Source organism: Myodes glareolus, chromosome 2 (assembly GCF_982192425.1).
Source record: "Myodes glareolus chromosome 2, mMyoGla1.1, whole genome shotgun sequence".
NCBI classification, from domain to species: Eukaryota; Metazoa; Chordata; class Mammalia; order Rodentia; family Cricetidae; genus Myodes; species Myodes glareolus.
In genome coordinates, this window is record NC_142027.1 from 109,977,729 (window position 1) to 110,000,113 (window position 22,385).

The 22,385-nt window shown below is 44.1% G+C and overlaps 1 protein-coding gene across 7 annotated transcripts in view; it reads left to right on the forward strand.

The window, feature by feature from the left end:
* Positions 1-22,385, forward strand: part of Cux1 (cut like homeobox 1) — a 325,002-nt gene that overhangs the window by 119,420 nt on the left and 183,197 nt on the right. Inside the window, exon 3 of one of the 7 annotated variants that reach the window (XM_087903516.1) lies at positions 981-1,010. The exons of the other annotated variants lie outside the window; for them this stretch is intronic. Coding sequence (XP_087759642.1) covers positions 981-1,010 — 30 coding nt within the window. The remainder of the gene's footprint in view (positions 1-980; positions 1,011-22,385) is intronic. 7 annotated transcript variants of the gene reach the window in all.

Sequence of the window (22,385 nt, forward strand, 5' to 3'; positions counted from 1 at the left end):
TAGGTGAAAATTTGCACAACCATTTGGGAGGTGAGGCTTATGGCAGCCACATGGAAATTCACAGTGCACAGGATCATCTGTTTGTTCCTTTTAGTCCCAGATCAGCTGTTATTAGAACAACGGAAGCTGTATATTTTTAAAAAGCAGCCAAGCTAGCCACACTTTGAAGTGTTGCGCAATCATTAAAAATCATGCTGGTGGCAAGTCTGTAGAGCAGGCAGCAGGATAAGGAGAGGGAGAAAACTTAGGAAGGGCATGAGAGCATTATCACAATCTCAGAAGAGATGTATTAGAACTACTGGGAAGAGCTCTGATGGAGTACCAGCTGGGCCCCTAAAGGACAGGAACTCAACAATATTCTCTTCTGCATTTGACCTGCTTTAAAACTACTGTCATAACAAATATTACTTTGGTCACCAGGAACAAAATAATCAATCATGGGGCTGGGGAGATGACTTAGTGATTCAACTGCTTGCTGTAGAAGCATGAGGATGGGAGTATGAATTCCCAACACCCACATAAGTGTTAGGTAGGCTACAGATGGGGATGGAATGGGACTCATGGAGCAAACTTGCTAGCTAGAGTAGATAGCTCAGGGTTCAGCAAGATATTCTGCTCAATAAATACAGTAGAGAGACACCCAGCATAAACATCTGGCCTCTATGCGTACACACGTGCATGTGCACTTGTACACACATACACATTACACACCCTAGACACAATAAAAAAGAAATAAACACTCCTTCTTCATCAACAAGGAGCTGGCTGATTAGAGAACCAGAGAGACATTTTAAAAAATATTTTCCTGCAATTCACCTTGCCTCAAAATGCTATCTTTTACCTGGCATAGCAAACATGTGCCTGGAATATAGAAACAGGATACAGAACTGAAATGTTCCCATGCAGAATCTCAACTTGTTTTCCTCTTTGGTATCTTCTGCTTAAAGTTATGACATGCATTTTTTTTTTTTAAATTCTAGCACTCAGGAAGCAATGACTGGCAGATCTCTGTGAGTACAAGCCCTGCCTCATCTACATAGCCAGTTCTAGGCTAGCCAAGGCTGGATAGTGAGACCCTATTTCAAAAACACCTTTTTTAGTTGCTGGCACAAGACCAAACTAGTCAACATTCTAACATGGAAGGGGGAGAGTTTTGTAGGTCCCCACCTCCAAGGAAGATTTAACAATTGATGGTTTCTGGGAAGAGGGGAAACAGACTTTTTAAGGGTGTGATCTCTGATAGGTAGACTGTGCTTCAGTGGATGGCTCCATGCCTAGGAATATATGGTCAGCACAAACTAGTGGGTTATTTAATTAAAAAAAAAAGAAGTAGAGGAAAAGAGGACATGAACTGGGGAAGAAATAGGTCAATCTGGAAGGAGGGAGGTATGATTAAAATACATTGTATGAAATTCTCAAAGAATTAATAGAATATTAAGAAAGTTTTTTTTTTTAAGGCAGTATTAATGTACCCTAGACTGGCCTCAAACTCCTGCAGTAGCTGAGGATTACCTTTAACTCCTGATCTTTTAGCCACCATCTCTCCATGTGTTAGGACTACAGGTATATGCAACTGCCCTCAGTTTATTCAGTGTTAGGTGTCAAACTCATGGCGTCATACATGCTAGGTAAAGCACTCTACCATCTGAACCATATACCAACTTCTTCTTTAATTCTTTTTGATAGTGAAGTTTGGTCTTTATTTCAGTGACTGCTGGCCCTGTTAATTCTCCCTCTTCTTACACTTCTTGAAAGTACAGTGTGCTTGCATGTATGTGTATGTGTGATGTGGTGTGGTGTGCCAGTCCTTTGAAGACAGAAGGCAAGGATTGTGGACAGATTGGGGGCTGATCTGAGCCTTTATTGTGATTCAGCCACCCCTAGCCCATTTCTCCTCCTGAAAACAACTGTCAATTACCTGTTACCCAGTCAGCAGGAGATGATATCCTTATTTTTTTTTATTTTTAACTATTTATATATGTTTGAGTGTAGGGAGGGGCATAGGTGTTACCAGAGGCCAGAAGAGTATATTAGGTTCCCTGAAGCTAGAGTTACAGCTGTGTGCTGCCCTCTGTAGCTGTTGGGAACCTAACAAGAATCGTTTACAAAAACAGTTTACACCCTCAATACAGAGCATCTCTCTAGCCTTTTTAACCTGGTAGGGACTTATTTAGTCCAACCTCTCTTCACATTAGCAATTGTTACTTTTTGAATATGGAACAACCCCCATCACCCTTCATCTGTTTGAATGCTTGATTCCCCAGCTGGCAGTGCTGTTTTGGGAGGCTGTAGACCCTTTGCAAGGTAGAGCCTCATTAGAGGAAGTCATTCTCTTGGAGCAGAGCAAAGGGCCTTGAATCTTAGTCCTTCATTTCAGTTCCCAGCCACTGAGAGATGAGGAGGTGAGGAACCCCAGCACATGCTCCTGCCACCTAGCTTTCCCCACGACAGCCAAGTCCTTCCCTTGAGCAGTTTCCCTTGAGATATTTGATTGAGCCTGGGATATTGTTGGGCCATTATAGAGAAATGGCTTGGACCCCTGGGTTTTTTTTCAAATTTCATTTATTTATCCATCTATCTATATCTATCTGTCTGTCTGTCTGTCTGTCTATCTATCTATCTATCTATCTATCTATCTATCTATCTATCTATCTATCTATCTATCTAGTTTTGTTAGAAATCACAGTAAAGAGCAAACTGGCTTGGATAAACCTTTCCAAGGATGACCCAGAATGCAAGGTACAGAAAGTGTTTGTCAGAATAGACTAGTTAGCAGTTACCTTTAGGAAACCCTCTTCTGAATTTCTAGTTTACATTCTTCCACTCCTCAGTGTCCTCATGCCTGGGAGGCATATGTGCTGCATAGTCATAGTTGAGAGTCACACATCAGAGGACCAACACTACCCAATCTCCACTTACTGTATGACCTGGGACAAGCCTCTTGACTTTCTGTGCCTCATGTCTTGTCAGCTGACCTCACTGGGCTAGCCTTGTGAATGAGATATCTTAAAACAAATAGCGTATTCAGTACACCTCGCCTCCTCTGCCTCTGTGTCCTTCCTGACTTGAAAACAGCTGTCAGAGACAAATCTGCTTCAGAAGCATCCATTGGCATGCTTCTGTCCTAGGTACTCTTAGAAATCGAACTCTGGATATGAAGAATCATACCTGATATACCTTTGCAGGTCTTACCCAAAAACCATACAAAAGAACAAAACCGTGGTCTTCTCCAGATCTCTGCAGGAGACTCAATGTGTCTGCTCTACCACAGATTCATGAAGAAGGTCATCTCTGCTCCATCCATGGTGATGACCCAGGCCCTGTGAACTGTCACTTAGAAATAGAGTCCATCATGAATACAGTTCTGATATACTCTAATATGGCCTGAAATACATCTGTCAGGACTTAATATGATGATAATCTTACCTAGGAGATCTGAAAATACTTCCCTGAAAAGATGGTGTGTGGTAAGTCTTAGCTGTTATAATTTACTGTGTTGAGCTGCCCCTGTAGGTAGAGTTCCACTTGGTGGAGGGGATGTCTTTGGAGATACTAACCAGGGTATTTTGGAGTTTTCCCACCAATCTGGGTTTTGTAAGTAATAGTGGACACAGCCAGATAGCTTTCCTTAGCCTGTTGCTCCTCAGTAGCCTCCCTTCCAGCCTCCTGTCTTGTTTGTACAGGATACTGGGTACATGGTAAGCCAGAAACAGAAATGCAGACAGGCCCCTAAGGATCACATAACTATTTTTGCCTCATCACCTGAGGCAAAAATCACCTCCCTGACAGCCAGCTCTACCCTATAAGGCATAGAGCCCATTATGGTCAGTTCCTTTCCCATTCTTGCCCAGAGGTGCTCTCTGGTTCACCACAGCTAGTCTGCTGGACTTCTGAGGTCTTTCAGCCACCCATGAAGACTATGACCCCAGGTGGTTTAATGGCCTATGGTTTGCCTCTTTTTATTCTTAGAAGGGAGAAGAAAGCTACCTGTTATTTTGGGTTCTTTTGTATCATTTACTGGGTCCTTTAAGTGGGGAACACTCTGAAGAAAGAACTTTTGGAACACAAGGGACTTAGAAGCAACATATTAAACACACTTTTACTTATGGATCACAGAAGAGGAGAGAATGTGAAAGGCATGTCGAGGGAAGGGTTTTGTGGGTAAGCAAGCCCTCACCCCCAAGTGGATCACATTGTAAAGCACAGTTTGCCTCCTGTGGAAGAGAGGAGAATAAAAGAAAAGAGGCAAGAAAGAGCAGGGCCATTTATGCCTGGATTTATAGTCGCTTGTCCCCAAAAGTCATTCTCACCGTTGTTACCATGATTTTTCTGGATCCAGGGGACACCTGGCCTCGATGTGTCAAGTGTCCCATTGTCATTAGTGTTTTCAGGGACCAGGAACAGTACCAAGTAACATGAGCACAGCTAGAATGGGGCTAAGCTCACTGTTATGCATGTTGTGGCATAGTCACATTTGTGTTCTAGAAAGCCCTGCTTCCCCAGTTCATACAATGGCAGATAGACATGATCAGCCAAGCTGTGACAGAATTGCTAGATACCACACAGCTGGTGCCATTCCCCTGGCATCTCTTAGTGTCACTAGGGGCCTCAGGCCCTTGTCCTCCTGGTTCCCAAATCCTTACTGAAGCACTGTCAAGAATAGAAGGCATGCTTAGCTCTCCATGACTGCCCTGATTCTGCAGGTACCAGGAGGATCAGCTCTTTGGGGCCTAGCCTATTTCCCAGCCAACAGCCCCTCCTAGTCCTCACTGGGGAGTGGTGTGCCTGGTGTATTGACACATGGTTGGCACAGGAGCCTTGTGTCTGGAAGTTTAGTCATTTCTCCTGTCACTCTTCTGAAAAGCAGTGTTAGAAATAGATGTAGTTTCTTATTACCGTCTGGTCTGGTCCCTGAGGCTGATTTCTGCAGTATGATGAAAGTGTGCTCATTCTCCATGTTGGGACTTGGATTATGGAGTCAGATATGTCAAAAGACCGAGGCTGTAGGACCACTTAGAAACCTACCTGAGGTCTGGAGGTATAGCTCAGCTGGTAGAGTGTTTATATCATTTGCTTGAGGTCTTGGGTCCATTCCCATCAGTGAATAAACAGGGTGTGACATGTCTTTCACTCCACCATTCTGGAAGTGATGACAGAAAGTTCAGTTATCCTCTGCTACATAGAGAGTTCCAAACCATTCTGGGATACATGAGACCCTAGGTTGGAATTATTTTTAAAGATACTAATGACAGTTTAGCCAGTGTCTTCCAGAGCCTTCACATGGAAAGGATCTATCGCATCCACACTGGCCCTGTTGTGTAGCTCCCAGCCCTAGTACCTTTGGAAGGGGTTATTTGGAATCTTTCTTCATTTAACACATTTATGGCTTAGTTAAGTGTCTCTTCCAATGACTAATAAAGCCCCAACAGCTTCTAAAATACCATGCCAGTCCCAAGATGGATTGAGAACCTAGATTCTGTCTTTGTTGTAAAAGATTTGAAACTGCAGGTTTTAGAAATCTTTAAAAGCGCCTTGCTTGTATAATGTTTATTGGACACAAATTCTTTCTCAAATAATGGCATCACAATGGCTCTAAAAAATTAAGTGGCTTGTTCAGTCTGGTTGTGTATCTTAAATGCTGGAAAACCACAAACACAGATTCTGTAAGCTGAGTTTAATTAAACCACATCCCTAAAGTGATCCGTGCCACATGAAGGGATGATTTGTGTACCATACTCTCTGAAAAGATCTGTAAAAGGTCCCCAGAAACACACAACCGGGATTTATCCTAGAGAAATTGTTTCCTCTCTCCAGATCCCTTTCCTTATATAAACCATGAGACTTCAGGGACTGGAGCACCCCAAAGTCCTTGGCATTTAACTGCTCTTCAAGGTGTCAGCAACTTGAAGTAATCAGAATGTGTTGCAGTTTTATCCTTTGTTTTCTCTCTTCACATAAAATGAAGGAGCAGAAAACCTTGGTTCCAAATTGGAACATGTGCCTAGAAGCTCCCAGTGATGGACTGGGGTGTGGCTCAACAGTAAATTACCTGTCTGGAATCTCCCAGTGAGGGACTGGGGGTGTGGCTCGTGGTAGAGCGCTTACTTAACAGCACAAGTCCCCTTTCTTCTCCAGTGCTGAATAAACAAACAAATCAAATAAGGACAATACTTCCATATTTAATGCATATCAAAAGGTGGCCACCAGGAGACCTAACTCTCTGTGGGCTTCTTGGTCTGTCTGGTAAGTCCAGTGTCTCTATTGTTTGTTGTCTTTGTTGTTGTTTATGGTGCTAGGGTGGAACCCATGACCATGTGCATTCTAGGCAAATACTGACCTCTAGGCTTCAGACTTGCCATTGCTTTTTAAGTTTCTCTCTGCTTTTCTCTGTCGCTCTGTCTCTGTCTCACCACTCCCTGTGTGTGTGTGTGTGTGTGTGTGTTGAGGAGTGGTGGTGAAGGTCAACACTTTAGAGATTGACCTTGGGTCTGTAATTGGCATTTCCTTGGCTGTGTTGCTTTGGGTTGAGTACTCAGCTCCTAGTTCTCCTTCCTCAGGAGTAAAGAAACTGGGAAGCACCCACAGACACCTAGTCTGTTGTAACAAGTCCTGCCCATGGTCTACCCAGACTGAGAGCTTATCTCAAAGGTATTAAAAAAAAAAAAAACCCGGGTGGGCATGTGCCCTGAAATTCTAGTGCTTGGGAGGTCAAGCCAGGTGGATCATAAGTTCTAGGCCAACCTGGGCTACATAGTGAGATCCTCTCTCAAAACATACACAAAATAGATGGGTGCTGTGACTCCAATAAGCAGAGTGATTGCCTAGCAAGCACAAAACTCTGGGTTCTACCCCAAGCACATCATAAACCAGATATGGTGGTGAATGCCTATAAACTTATGAGGCGGTGGCAGAAGGATCAGGAGTCCAGTTCATACTTGGCAACATAGATAATTTGAGGCCAGCCGAGGCTACATGCAACACTTTTAACAAAAAGGGAAAGGGCACAGATATAGAGACACCCTGAGTTTAGGAGATCAAGTCATACTCCTGGAATTCACATCTGTTTCGGAAACTGGAATCCTCCCTGTAAAGAGCCATCCATTCACTGCGAGTACAGCCTGGCATGTCCACCTCTTCAGCATGGGAATTAAAGAAAGCCTCACTTTTTAATAACTTAGAGCTGAAGACATCTAAGTCCTCCCAGCATTGTGGAATATAGCCTGAAATAGTTGGAAGCTTGAATTTTAAGCCTCTTTTGACCAGATCAAAGAAACCTAAACTTCTAAAAATACCAAATTAGCTATTAAAGCATAGTTTCTATCTTTAGTTGAAATGTGTGCAGTGTGCGCTTCTGGAATGTATTCAACTGTATCCAGAGAAGTTAGCACTTACCTGGAAAAATGAGGTGTTTAGCCTGCAGTAATAACTAACTCTTCAGCCCCTGGCCTCCCCTCAGCGGGACTCAGGATTCCACAGGATAAATGCCCTTTCCCTTCTTGTGAATTTTCTCTGTCTTCTTGTTTGGTTTTGGTGTCGAAAAGAGGCACCAATCTCCTCGTTTGTTTGCTTGTTTATTTTTTAAAGTATTTTGAATTCATTTATCATCATTATATTAGGACATCATATTATAATATAATAATAACATATAATTATATTATATTTTTCTTTGTAAAATAACACCTTCCTCCTGTATGTGTATTTTTCTCTTCCCACCCCTGTGGGTATGCATGAGTGTACAGTGTGTGTAAGGCCAGAGAAGGCATTCTGCTCTATTATTTATTTTCTTGAGACAGGGTCTCTCACTGAACCTTGAGCTAGGCTAGTAGCCAGCAAGCTCCAATGATCCTCACAGCACTGGAACTGAAGGTGTGTACAAGGCCACACCTGGCTTTTTACATGGGTACTAGGGATCTGAACTTGGTCTTCATGCTTTACAGCAAGTGCTCTTATCCACTGATCATTCCCCAGCCTAGTACTGTGTTTTTTAAAGAACATTTTCTTGTAATCATATAATGTTCTTTAAGCCTGTCTCTCCCCTCCCCCTAGTGGTGCCGTCTTTGAGACCCAACATGAAATGACATGTTTGAGAGCATTGAGTTTGCAAGTCATATAGCTCAGAGCGCTTATTCCTACCCAGGGCAGACTGAAATATTTGTATTTGAGTTTCAAATGTGTTCTGTGATGTGTACGCAACAGATCGGCCTTCCTAATTGCTGTGCTTGTTAACATTCAAATGAGGTTTCAATCTGGAGCCAGAATTGAGTGACAGTTGCAGAAAGTGTCCCAGAATCTTACTGAGTGATGTGGGGCAGGAAGCCTGAGGTAGAAAACTTGAGACAGACCATTCTCAAAGAAGTCAGCAGACTTGACTTTCAATACTTCACTGACAGACACTTGGTTTAGACAGAGCTTTATGCCAGATGTCCTATGTCAGCTGTTCAGATCCCACAAAGGGGACCTCAGGTGTCAGTAAGGGGCCATGCCCCCGGGGTGGCAGAATCAGCCTCCTAGAGTAGACAGATTCAAGTCTGTCATCTTGGATTTGTCAGTTTCTGGTCGCAATCAACCAATCCATGGTCAGCTGACTTCCTTGAGTATGGAGGTGCCTGGTTGTCTGGAGATGGGGACCTTGGGTGGGATTTCTGCCAGTTTTGCCTACAGTCGAAGGGAAGTGAAATGAGCAATTTGTCCTAGGCACCTACTTTGTACGTGGCTGATCCCTGCTAAAGACGTCAGCTAAATTGATGTCAGTGATCGCTTGGGCAAGACAACTTCTCCATTATGTATCTGAGAAACTGAAGTCAGACAGTCACTCTTCTGCCCAAGCCTGTGACAAACCTAATACTGAGACTGAGTTCACTGACCTCAAGTATCATGCTCTTGTCACCATGCCATGACTGACCTTCAGCTGTCTGTGTTTTACTGAGTTCTGTAATTCTCTACAGCTTGCCTAGAGAGAGTTGGCTCAGGGTGAAGATCAAGGCAGGGACTAGCACTGGTGGGGGAAAAAAAGGAAGTAAAACCAAAGACTGACTAGCAAAGTGGTGGTGGTGCACACCTTTAATCCCACACCCGGGAGGCAGAAGCAAGTGGGTTTCTGTGAGTTCAAGGCCAGTCTTGTCTGCATAGTGAGTGCCAGGACAGTCAGGGCTACACAGAGAAACCAGTGTCTTGAAAACTCAAAGACATCCCCCCCCCCAAAAAAAAACAGAAAAAGCAAAACCCACGTACAAAAGCAAGAACTGACAAGCAGACCCCAAACTGGACAGCTTTTCAAAGTACATTCCTGGTCTTATACTCTTGATAAAAATGAGTCATGAATTTGACCATACACTTCCCAAAAGCCACGTAGATGAGACCTACTGTTCATGAGCTAAAAACAGGGCGTGAGTAGAGTCAAAGCATGGCTGCTGTGGTATGGAGGAAATTCACTCCCCAAGATGCCCATGAAGGGACATGTAACTCAATGCTGGTTATAAGTTCCTGGCAACTGCTTGCCATGGTGTGTATGTATCTTGTAGTTTAATAGAAATACCTTTCCATTTATCTGTAAGAAGAGGAAAAGAATCCCTCAGGCTGTGTATTGTTCAGTGAGGGTGACTGCTAAGTTCAGAGTCACAGCAAACACAGCAAACAAAGCCCTGGTCGTTGAGAACTATAATAGAACTCTCTATCCTTGTTTCTCTCTTTGGGGTACATACATGCAGTTTGTAGACAAGGTGGTCTTAAGAATTTTCCTGGTTGCCAAGCAGTGGTGCATGCATGCCTTTAATTTCAACACTCAGGAGGCAGAGACAGGTGGATCTCAGGCTGTCCTGGTCTACGAGTGAGTTCCAGGACAGCCAGGACTACACAGGAAACCTGTCTCCAAAACCAAAATTTTTGGTCAGCTGGCTTGAAGGGATTTCTGGGAGGGAGCAGCTGTCAGGGACAGAAGGCATTGAAGCCCTTGACTCTGAGAGTTGCTGTTACTGTTTGTGATGTCCTAGTGTGCCTTCATCATCTCTATCCAATGTATTCCTCTGCTTGGTTTAGCCAAGAGGGAGAAGACCTCCTCACTCCTCACACTTTGGGTTCTGGTTCCAGCATTTTAGCAGTCCCGGGTGTATGGGTCAGTCACATGGAACCAGTCATATAGACACTATCTAGTGAGGTATCAGTGGCTGTAAGGAGGAGTCTCAGGTCACTGTTGTACAGTAGTTGTCACACAGCTCTGTCTTTACCTTCAGGGATGTCTCCATTGCCTGTCACTAATGCCCTGCAGAGTTTTTGTTTTTTCACAGGTCTTAGGAATCCGTCCCAACTTTGTATATGTGCTGGACTGCTGAGCCACCCCCAAGCCCCTCACTGGGGGATTCTAGGCAGGTGCTCTACCACTGAGCCACACCCCAGCCCCTCACTGGGGGATTCTGGGCAGGTGCTTTACCCATGAGGCACACCCTACACCCTAATATGACTTTAAGGTACAAAGCTCTGCCTGTTATTTTTGGCTTCTTTCCTTTGACTCTAAAAGTGATGCTTGGGTTCTGGGGATTACTTTTCATGCAATTTAAGTCGCCAGTTATACATTCTACATCTTAATAGAGAAGCACCAAGTCATGCCACTTGGCCCTCATCCTTCAGTGTTATTTGGCCATGTTAGGCACACTTTGTCTAGTGGAGGACACACCCCTTGGGGTTCTTTTTGTATCTTGAATTGACCTCTTAGCCCTCAGCTCTCGATGCCACTGACCCAGCCAGACATGGTGGCACAGACCTATCAGTTGAAATCCTCATTTCACAAGTTAGACATCAGACCCACAAAAGATTTGGCCAGGATACTATCCTTGAAAGTCTCAATTCCACAAGCTCTCATCTAAACCACATTACTGAGTTTAATTTTGTCCCCATCTTCACAGATTGTTAGGAAATGAAATCCCACCTTAAATCCCCAAAACTACTGATGAAATCTGAAGTGTTGTGAAATGATGAAAGAAGCAAGAAGCTAGGAAGTGTGAGGGCTTTGCGTTCTAGCTTACAGGAAACTAATGAGTGGGAAAATCTAATTTAGGTGAAACATCCCATGTTAAGAGATGAAAGTCCATTATATTGGGATCTAATTCTATAACCTAAATATAGATGGAGATATATTATATGTTGGCCTTTTCCACCAAGTACAGTGTAGCAGACTGTAAGGAGTACCTTTTGTGTTATAGAGAGGAGAGACTTATGGCAGTGACAGCTAACAGGAATGGAACCTGGACTATATTTCCTTAAGTTTTATAGTAGGAATACATTGTGTAGTAGTCGAGCATGGATTTTCACGCCTGTAATCCCAGCAATCAGAGAGCTGAGGCAGAATAATAGCCTTGAGTTGGAGGCGACCTTGGCTACAGAGTGAGATAGGTCTCAGAATGCAAAAACAAACAAAACAAATTGATAAGGGGTGGGGGCATCTTCCAGTACTACTACCCAGTGATAATTTGGTGCCTTTAATAATCTTTTTCCTGATAGATTTCTTGCTTTGTCTTGTTGTTTGTTGGTTTCTAAAGAATATGGCATTTATTCATTGTATATTTCATCTTATGTATATTTCCCCTAAATCCACCATTTCCCTTGTCACCATAAATATGTTGTCCGACCTGGGATTGCCACTGTGGATTATCAATTTTTATGTGACAACAGTTTTATGTGTGTGGTATGAGGTGCAGGGATATATCTCCTGTCCCAAACTGATAGCTAATTTTCTCAATGCAAGCATTATTTTGTTTGCTTTTATTATTTGGTTTGAGTTTATTGGGGGGGAAGATTGGGGGTCTTGTTTTTGTTGTTTTGTTTGTTCTTGTATTTTCTAGATAGTGTCTTGTATGTTTCATACTGGCCTCAAACTCAGTATGCAGCCAAAGATGACCTTGAAGTCCCGCCTCCGCCTCCTCATGATCTGGGCTTATAGTTGTACAGTGCACAAGTGTGCAGTGCCACTCCAGCTCAATGCAGTGTTCTTTTCGGCATTCTAACTGATGGCAAAGACTTACTATATTGCACAGTAAGCCATGAGTTCAGTTCCAACTTCCACAGGGAAAAAATCTTAATAAAAGATTCTTTAGAATGTTTTTAAAGGTGAGAAATGTGCACCAAAATATGTATATGCAAACTATTGTTTGAAAACTCAGGAAGGATTTTGAGATGATTTTCTCCCTCAGAGCTGACATTTAAAGACATGATAGTTCAGGGCCCAAGGGCTTTCGGCTGTAATTGAATGTTTGTACTATAGACTATTCCTTTCTTTCGCAAACTTTTAAAGATTTATTTTTCTTAATTGTATGTGTGTGTGTGTGTGTGTGTGTGTGTGTGTCTGTCTGTCTGTCTGTCTGTCTGTCTGTCAGTATATGAGTGCAAGTGCCAGCAAAAATCAGAAGTTGGATTCCCTGAAGCCAAGGTTACATGGAGTTGTGAGCTGCCTTATATGGGTGCTGGATGTGCTCTTAACCACAGAGCCATCCCTCCAGCCTCCTTTCCCTGACTTTTTTAAGCAGCCTTTAAAGTGTCAGAGGGATCACAGTAGAATTTTGGCGTTTAAGATGGTGGCATAACTGCACATATTGGAAAGCTCTAAATGTGCTTTTATTCTAGGCTGGGGAGGTGGTACAGTGAGTAAAATGGTTGCTGCACAAGTATGAAGAGTAGAGTTCAATTCCTAAGCCCATACCAGTAGAGCACACTGATAGCCCCAGTGCCTGTTTAGTGAGCATAGGAGAGTCCCTGAGGCTCACTGGCCTGCCAATCTAGCCTAATAGGCAATTTCCAAGCCAAAGAGATCCTGTCTCAAAACAACAAACGTGGACAGCAACTGAAAGAATTACATACAGGATTCCCTCTTACATGACTGGATACACCCGTGCATCTGCACACATAACAACACGCATATACTTGTGCACAGACACATTTATGAAGTTCGAGGTCATCTTCAGCTACATAGTGAGTTTGAGACCATCCTTAGCTACTTGAGATCCTGTTTCAGAAAATCTAAAAAACAAGAACCAAAGAGCGCACATACTTCTTTTCCTCTCTCTGTAGGGTCTAATGACTGAGATGACAAGTTGAAATCTGACCTGTTTAACCTCATCACACACAGGGCAAGCAGGGTGAATGTGAAAATCACAAAGAGCCAACTGACAAGTCACTCATTGTCATGATCACCTCTTCCTCCCTAGAACCTGTTTTCTTCCTGATTCTTGCCATCCTTCCCTGTCTTGAAGGGTTTCACATGCCCAGTGCTGCCCCTTCCCAGCCCTCACTATTGTACATCCTACTCACTATTGTACATCCTTGGTGTTCTGGCATCTAGGGGTCCTGTTCTTTAGTGTCTCCAATTCAACTTTCTCCTATCCATTTTATATTTATTTATTTAGCTTTTTTGAACAAGGTCTTTTGAATACTTCCATCTTGCTGTGTAGCTGTGGCTGGCCTTCAGTTTTCCTGTCTCCATCTCCCAAATTCTGGGATTACAGGCATTTGCCACCTCATTCAGTACCTGTTAGTTTAAACACCACCCACATCTTTACTGATATTAGCCCCAGTGTTCTACTGCCAGCTCTGTTCAACATCTGTACTTGAAGAGACACCTCAAACTTCACAGGACTTAAAAAAAGAAATATGATCTTTTTACCACTTTCCCTGCCATTAGCCTGGTCCTCCAGGAAATGAAGTCACCACTCACAAGCCACTCAAGGTAAAGGTCTTATGTTGCCTGGTTTCTTCCCAGTAGCCTTCTAAGCATTATGTGTTACCTCCCCACTACATTGCTGTTATTGTCATAATCCATACCACACTCATTTCCACAGCCTACAGCACAGTTTAACTTTTAATAGTGAAATTCAGATCTTATAGTCTTCCGCCTGTACCTCCTGATGCATTCTTTTCCCAGGCTTCATGCCACCATCATATACTGAATTTCAGAGCCCTAATCCTAACATAATTCCCTGAATTTGCGGGTCTTACAATCTCACTGGGGGATTCTAGGCAGGTGCTCTACCACTGAGCCACACCCCAGCCCCTCACTGGGGGATTCTAGGCAGGTGCTCTACCACTGAGCCACACCCCAGCCCCTCACTGGGGGATTCTAGGCAGGTGCTCTACCACTGAGCCACACCCCAGCCCCTCACTGGGGGATTCTAGGTAAGCTCTCTACCACAGAGTCACATCCCAGCCCAGAATTGTTCTTCTTTAAATAGCTATTCACATGGCGACCTTGTCTTAGAAATTAAGCTTTAAAAAAAGAAAGGAAAGAAAGAGAATTTTGGTAGTAAGACTCTATCACCTATAACAAATGCCCAGGATAATGGACGTATAAAGAGAAAAGGTATACTTTGACATACAGGTTCAAAGCTTTCAGAGATTGCTTTGTGCCTGTAGTAGTACAATGAAACATAGTTGGAGATTCTTGTGGTGGAACAATGCTGGCCACTCATGACCAGGAATCAAGAGAGAAAGCAAGAGTCAGCATCCTATCATCCTCTTCTAGGCTTTTCCCTCCCCCATCCCATGACCTAAAGCCATTCCAGTTATTCCATCCTACAGTTCCCATCACTCCCCAAGAGCATGAAGCTAGAGACCAGGCCTTTAAAACACGTGCCTTTGAAGGACATTTAAGATCCATACCACAACAAGTAATTGCACCGTGCCTCAGGCCTGTAATTCCAGCATCCAGGAGGCAGAGGCAGGAGGATTATACCATGTTCAAAGCCAGCCAGGTCCATAGAGTAAGATCCAGTCTCAAAACAACACAGCAAGACACTCTACCCAGGCTTGTTGCCCAGCTCCCAGGCTTCCCTGTTACCTCCATTTACCAGTTTCCTCTCTTCGGGTGGGATGACGAACCAAGTCCTTTCCCTCTGTGCCTCCCCCTTTTTAGTGACCTTGTCCTCCAGCTTCTGCTTGTTACAAAGTTCTGTGTTAACCACAATCCCCAGATTGTTAGGTAGTGGCCTTAAATTCCTTGTCAGCTAACATGTAGGTGTACTTTATGTGGATGAGGTGAGTGACCTGCTTCCTAATCTGTTAAATGTACCTGCCATTAGGGTTATTATGTGATGGTACATTTAAAAGTCCCTGAATTTCCTTTTCATACACTCATGTTGCTTACTATAAAAAAAAAGAAGGTGGGGGCTGGGGAAATGACTGAGTGGATAAAGTGTTTGCCACCAAGCACAAGGACCTGATTTCTGACCCTAGCACCTAGGTAAAAGCACCAAATGGTCAGCCCTGAAAACATGCATACAAGTAACATTATACGGACTGATCATGTTCTATTTATATGTGTAGTAGTAGTAGTAGTAGTAGTAGTAGTTGTGTGTGTGTGTGTGTGTGTGAGAGAGAGAGAGAGAGAGAGAGGATAATTAAAAAGAGGCAAAGGAGGAAAATTAAATAAATAATTGTTATCTCAAAAAATTAAATTACAAAAGAAATAATTTAGAAGGCAATGTTAAAAAAAACGAAAAGCTGAATATTACTGCATGTACCTATAACCCAGTGCTGGGGAGGCAAACAGGAGGATCTTTGAGGTTTCCTGGCTAGACAGTCTGCCCAAATCACGGAGCTCCAAGTTCAGTTATTTTGTCTTCAAAAATAAAGTGGTCAGTAACTAAGGAAGATGCTTGATGTTCACCTCTCTCCACCACACAAATATGTGCATGCACATGAGTGTGCCCCACCCCCCCACGATAGGCCACTGCCTTAAGGAACCTTCTTTGAGCTTTTTATTATGCTGTTTTTACATAATGCTTCAGAGAGATCCTCAGGGCCAGGTCCTGAAATCCTTGTACTCCAAGAAATGTGCTTCCCTTACAGCATTCCTTATGACAGAGGCCCATGCGAGCAATGGGGGGGGCGGTGGTTTGAGCCTGGGAAAACTAGATGTCCGTTGAAAATGCTGCAGCTAGTGTTTGGTGCCTGCCAAGCCTGCTCATAAAACCAGTGTGTTCTAGGTACAAAATGAACCGCAGAGAAAATAAAAACACACAAGTTGAAATCTGTTTGAATATGAAGATGCTGCACATAGCCTCCCAATGTATCCAGATCGCATCCATCTTAATTTTATTATATATTAAAGTTTCAAACTTTTCAAATAACGCCATTTTCGTTGTTTTAGTGCATCTGAGAATTATAGAGCTATTTGGCATGACTGTCAGGCAAGGATTCCTGCCATTTATTGGGGCCCTGGTTTTATTTAATAGCCAGATGAATGGAACAGTTAATAAAAGAAATATTGCTTTATTCCCTGACATTTATGTCCTTGGTTTCCAATAAAGAATTGAAATTATGAATAGTTGATGGTTTAAATTGATGTTTTATGTTGAACGCTAGCTATAATTTGCCCTCTGAGGATTGTAATACCACGAAACAGATGGTTTTTCACAGTAACAAATTGCTATGTGTATACAGTCTATAGCCATGGCTTTCAGATACATTCACCTTCAGTCCTAAGCTGACCTGCTTCTGCAAGATGGTGACACACACAGCTTCTCCAGGAAAGGGTCCTGCTCAGGGAGGATGCAACCAGACCCTAGAGGTCCCACCAAGATTAAGGTTAAGGTCAGAAGTGGAGGCAGGGTGTGTGTTTGTCAGCCTTTTCCTAAATACAACCTGTATCTGCCCAGTGGGCTCTATCAGGAGCCACATTCTGTTCAAGGTCATGGTAGCAGGTATGAGACAAGGCTCAATGATTCCACCCACCTTGAGACTGCATCTTTTTAGGACAGGCAGAGAACATAGGGACACATTGATACACTTTGCATGTGAACTGTGGTAGGCAGCTTGTGAACCCTGAAGTCAAGTGACTGGAGAAGCAACTTTTTTGGGTAGTTTCTTGAACACCCTTGCCTCAGTTTCTGGGCCCATAAATGTGGATAATAGAAACTTTCTCCTTGTAATGACAAACAAATGAGATAGTCCACACCAGATAATTTGTAGCCTAGTACTGGGCCAGGCAGCGTTTAGAAGGAATGTCTGAAACTGCACAGACTAGGGATATGGCTTATTTGGTAGAGCACATACTGACTGCAGTAATCACTGAATTTTAGCCTCCAGCACTGCATCAATCAAATCAGATATGATAGTGCCTGTCCATAAGGCCAGCTTTCAGGAGGTGGATGCAGGAGGATCAGGAGTTCTAGGTCATCTGACATAGTGAGTTTGAAGCTAGCTAAGATACATAAGACACTAGAGAGGAAGAGACAGAGAGAGTTTTATCTACAAGTTTGTTCTTGAGACACTTAGCAGAGAAGACTAAATAAGAACATTATTAAAGTAAGTACTGGATGAGTTAGTAAAATAAAAAAAACTATCCATTGCATGACTCACCTAAAAGAGCAACCATCAGTTTCTCTCCTAGACTGCATGTATCTTTTCCCTAACTCCTCCCAAGAAGAGGAGGGGCAAGGGCCCTTGTCCAGGCCTGCTGGAGCCATCCTTAGCAATCCCAGGCTCCACCCTCGCTGCACTTCAGTGGCTCCAGTAGGGACCTGAGGAAGAGCTCTGAGTCCAGTCTCCCATGCAGGGCCAGGGAGCATGACTGCTGCATCTAGCATAGCTCCCAGTTGGTGCTGATAGGAGTTGAGAGAAAGCTGCCTAGAGGTTTGACCAGTTGACATAAGAGTGGATCCTAATTCTGGACTCTACTTGATCAGAGGCTTCTGGAGCCTTTCCCATTGGTAACTGAGGCTGCTGAACTAGCATGTACATTCTCTGATCCCCAGCACAGCCATCAATCTCTAGCTCTTTCTAGGAGCCGTATCAGCATGGCAGCAGCCTGTGCTGTGGCTTCACTGACCTCCACACAATAACAAGTTCCAAGTCTGGGCTCCCCATGCATCCTCTGTTCTGGGCCTCTACCAACTGCAGTGCAGAACTCTGACCTCTCCTAACCAAGTGGCATGCCTGCATGGGATGCAGAGACTAGTGGTGACAATGGAACAGATACAGCAGGGAGTATGTGACGCTTAAGTAGAAGGGCTTGTTGAAGATGCTGGTGGTGGACTGAAAAGGGCTCTTTTGACCTAACTGTGTGGAAGGATGCTTTTGGTACTGTTCAAGAGTTCAGACATTTTGTGAACACAATTTTTTGGCAATAGCGACAATCCGATTCTTCAGTGGACATATAGGGAGTAATAATCCAAGAACAAGGCATGTTTGAAGTCTGTTGCAGATAATCATGTTTCAAAGATAATTATAAACAAATTCAGGAGCTGAGGATATAATTCTACTGGTAGAGTGGTTGCCTAACATGTCACAAAGCCTTTTAAACCATGCATGTGGTACACACTTCTAGTCCTAGCATTTGGGAGTTGAAAGCAGAAATATTAGTAGTTTAAGGTCATCCTTGGCTACATAGTTAATTTGAGGCCTGAGCTACATGAGACTTCATCAAGACAGACAGAGACAGAATTAGAGACTATTAGGGGCCTTTGTCCTGATTGGCTAAATAGATCAAGACCCCAGGAGCCCCGCTTTCCCTTCTGTGGTTAGTGAGGACCACTTGGCTGTATCTTCCTATAATTTTCCTGTATCCCTGAACCCTTTCCACTTCCCAGTGCTAACAGTAGATCTAGAGGTAAAGTGCTCAGGGGCTGAGAAAGGTGGCAGTTTTACGTGACGAAGGCTTCATGTGTGAGTGCTCTGCAATTCTCTCCTCCAACATGCATTTTTAAATCATATGCTGTGCAACCCTCTGCTGAGACATGAACCATAGCATTGTGAATGCAAATGGCTTGTCAGACACTAGGTGCAGCTGAGGTAGCACTGATCCCTGCTCCACCCCCAGGACAGAAGTAGGGGTGGGGTCGGCAGGAGGGGCGGGATCAGAGGGAGGGGTAGGGGCGGCAGGAGGGGCGGGGTCGGAGGGAGGGGCAATATTAGCATCCAGGGCAGCAGGAGTTGTGGGTTTTACTTTATCATCACATTGTACTGAAGAGAGGGAGGGACAGAAAACTAGCTTGTTTGAAACAAGGCATACAAGACTTGGAATCTACAGCAGTGGTTAAAGTGCTTGCCAGACAAGCATAAGGACCCTATTTTATTCCCCAGACCCCACACACAGCTGAATGCAGCATTGCAGGTGTTTGTAATCTTAGCCCTTCCAGGGAAATGAGAGACAGGGATAGGAGACTCATGGAAGCTCCAGAGAGGGCCAGGTAGCCTGGCTATGCAGTAATGAACAAGAAAGATTTGTATCAAAGGAGGTAGAAGGTTAGTGCTGACATCTGAGGTTGTCTCCCTACCTCTATGTGCATGCTATGGCATGTCATGCTCACACATGTACATGCATGTGCATGCGTGCACAAATGAAGAAAAAAGCATTCATGGGATCCTCCTATTCACTTGCATTGTTAAGTGTTCTAGAATATCAACTAGAACGTTGTCCCTAGGAAAGCCAGGCTCAGAGCAGGCACCAAGGCCTCAAAAAATTTCAACAAGTCTCTGGTTGACCAGGTTTTGCTAGAAATCAGAGCTTCTATAGAACATCAGTTGTTTTTAACCAGTATTTTTTTTATTTTTAAAAATATTACTTGGCTCATCGGGACTCTCTCATGTGGGCTAATAGACGTCTCTTTTGAAATTTGTAGTATGTGTGGCAGGTAAGTGTAGCTATGGTTGGTCATAGAGGGCTGGCAAGGGATGAATCCTGGGTGCCAGTGCCCCTGGCCAGAGCCCTTCCATGAACTGCTTGAAGCTCAGGTGGAAATGAGGGAGGTGATGGCTCAGCCTCAGCATCCCAGGCCCTCTGTCTATCTGTCTGTCTGTCTGTCTATCTATCTAGGAGGGAGCATGTTTGCCATGGCAAGCATGTGGAGAGGTTAAAGGACAACTTAGAGGAATCAGTTCTCTCTTCCCACCATGTTGTTTCTAAGGATTAAACTTTTGTTGTCAGGCTTGGCAGCAAGTACCTGGTGAGCTATCTTGCTAGCCCTCCACCTTATTTTCTGAGACAGGGTTTCACTGAGACTGGAGCACAATGATTCAGATGACTGATTTGTCCAGCAAGCCACAGGGATCCTCCTGTCGCCACCCCACCCCCATGCTGTGATAACAGACAGAAGCCATCACACACAGATTTTATGAGAGTTTTACTTAGTTTCTCATGCTTGTGCAGCAGGTATTTTACCCTTTGAACCATCTCCCCAGCCTAAAACTGACATCTGATTTTTGATGAGAGTTCAAGAGGCTGAGATCCTCTCCAGTTGAGACCACATTGACTGCATATGCCTGCCAAAAACTATCTGAGTTCCTGGGGCCTGTGAGCATCCTGGTTGAGCATTCAGTGCCCAGAAGGAGATTTAGTTCCTCTTTGTAAGATGTAGGAAATATATGTTTGTTTTTTGGACATATGTTCCAGGTGGGACAATGACTTAGACCTCAGTGATATAGAACCTAACCCAATGATCAAAGGCAGATTCATCCAGCTGTTGCTGAAAGAAAATATACCAAATTATTAATGTGGATTAAATTCTTGGGGGGAAAGGGAGGCTACCCCCTCCTTTTTTTTAAATTTGAGGGACCTTTTGGTTCATAGTAACTAAAAAGAAATCTGTGTGTGTATGTGTGTGTGTGTGTGTGTGTGTATATGTGTGTGTGTGTATACATGTGCACATATGTATGAATGCTACATGTGAAGGTCAGAGAATTATCTCAGGTGCCAGTACTTTCTTTGGGTCTTACCTATTTTTGAGACAAGTTCTTTGTTGTTACTCTAAGTGGACTCCAGAAAACAATCTGCATAAACCCTGAAGATGACTTATTAAAAAGCACACATAATATATACTCCAAGACACACACTTTCAGTCATGGCTTTGCCAGGATTTCTTGAAAAGCACCTGTCATCCTCATCTCCTATTTCCACCCCTGGGCTTCACAGGACTTCTGGAAAGAGGAAAAGGAAGACTTTGGCCTCATGAAGTTGAGTCCACGACTGGCACAAAAGATAGGATCTTTGGAACCAAGACAGTAACCTCAGCCTCCCATGCCCTATCAAGTATGGACTGGGCACATGGCTGACTTCCCAGGGTATATCAGGGAGCAGTCAGGAAGCCATTTCCTTCTGCTGACTGCTAGGGTTCAGCTTTCTTATTCCCTCTTCAATAGTGCGGACTTGTGTCAAGGATATGAGAGAAAGGAGCTGCTGACCTCTCAGGTTCACAGCTAGGCTTTGAAGTATGTTTCCTCAGGGGCTCCAGGCCTCGCTGCTGAAGGATGCCCGGAAAAGGTCTGTAAGCCTCCATCAGCCACGGAATCCGGCCTCACCCTGCGTCCCTGGCCTGAGCATCTGCTGGCCTTCCTCTAGCACAAGACCAGGCACTCTGGTGGTGGAAGAGGCTCTAGAAAGGTGGCTCCTACAGTCTGCTCATTCCCCAGACTTTGCTTCCTCCTGCATCAGGACATCTTTTTTCGCTCCAACCTCCTACTAGTCAGAAGTCTGGTCCTTTAAACTCAGGCTGCAAGTGCTGTGAGATTGTCTGAAATCTCAATTCCCTGGCCAACTTGCCTCTCTTGGATTTACTCGGCCACATCTGGGAAGCAGACTTGTCACTGCTCCGTAAAGAGCACCCTACCGACAGGGTATGGGGACAGGTTTTCTGCTGTGCTAAAACTGGTGACAAATTGACAGAGTATGACCTGTTGATCTGCAGTAGGGCCCACTTGTGGTCCGGTTGCCTCCAAGATTAAACTTTCCCTGGTGACCCACAGAGCACCAGGAAGAGTGACAGGCAGCCTGCTTCAAGATTACGGACAACTATGTGGAGCTGGTCTGGGTTTAAAGTATATGGGCTTTAGAGTTTTCAGGCTCTGTAAGAAAATTAAATCCTTTGTGCCAACTCTGGATCTGCTGGTTGTGTGAGTGGTGGACGCACGAGTGTGCGTGCCAGTGCACGTGTGTTGTAGAGAGTTCCTATTTTGAGCTGTTTGGGAAAGCAGCTGCCCTGAATTGAGGCGCATGTGTCTTCAGCTTGTTTCCCGATGTTAGCACTAAAATAGAAACTGGCCTCTGTCGGCAGTGGCTCTCCCGGGCAGCTTGTCAGCAAAAGCACTTCCAAGTGTTTCCCCAGTCTGTGCTTTTGACGGAGAGTGCCTTTTTTCTTCTTTAATTTATTCTATTTGCTGGTCCAGTGATGGAACCCAGAGTTTTGTGCATGCTAGGCAAGTACTCTACAGCTCAGCCATGCCCCCAGCATTTCATCTCTCTGTAGCCCAGGATGGCATTGAACTAGTAGCCTCCCAGTAGCCTCCCAGGTGCTAGGAGTATGTGTCACAACTGACTAGGAACAGTCCTCATGTCTAGACTCAGTATCCCTTAACCACCATCACTGGGCAGCTTCAAGTCTTCTGAAAATTATTAAGATACCCACCCACAA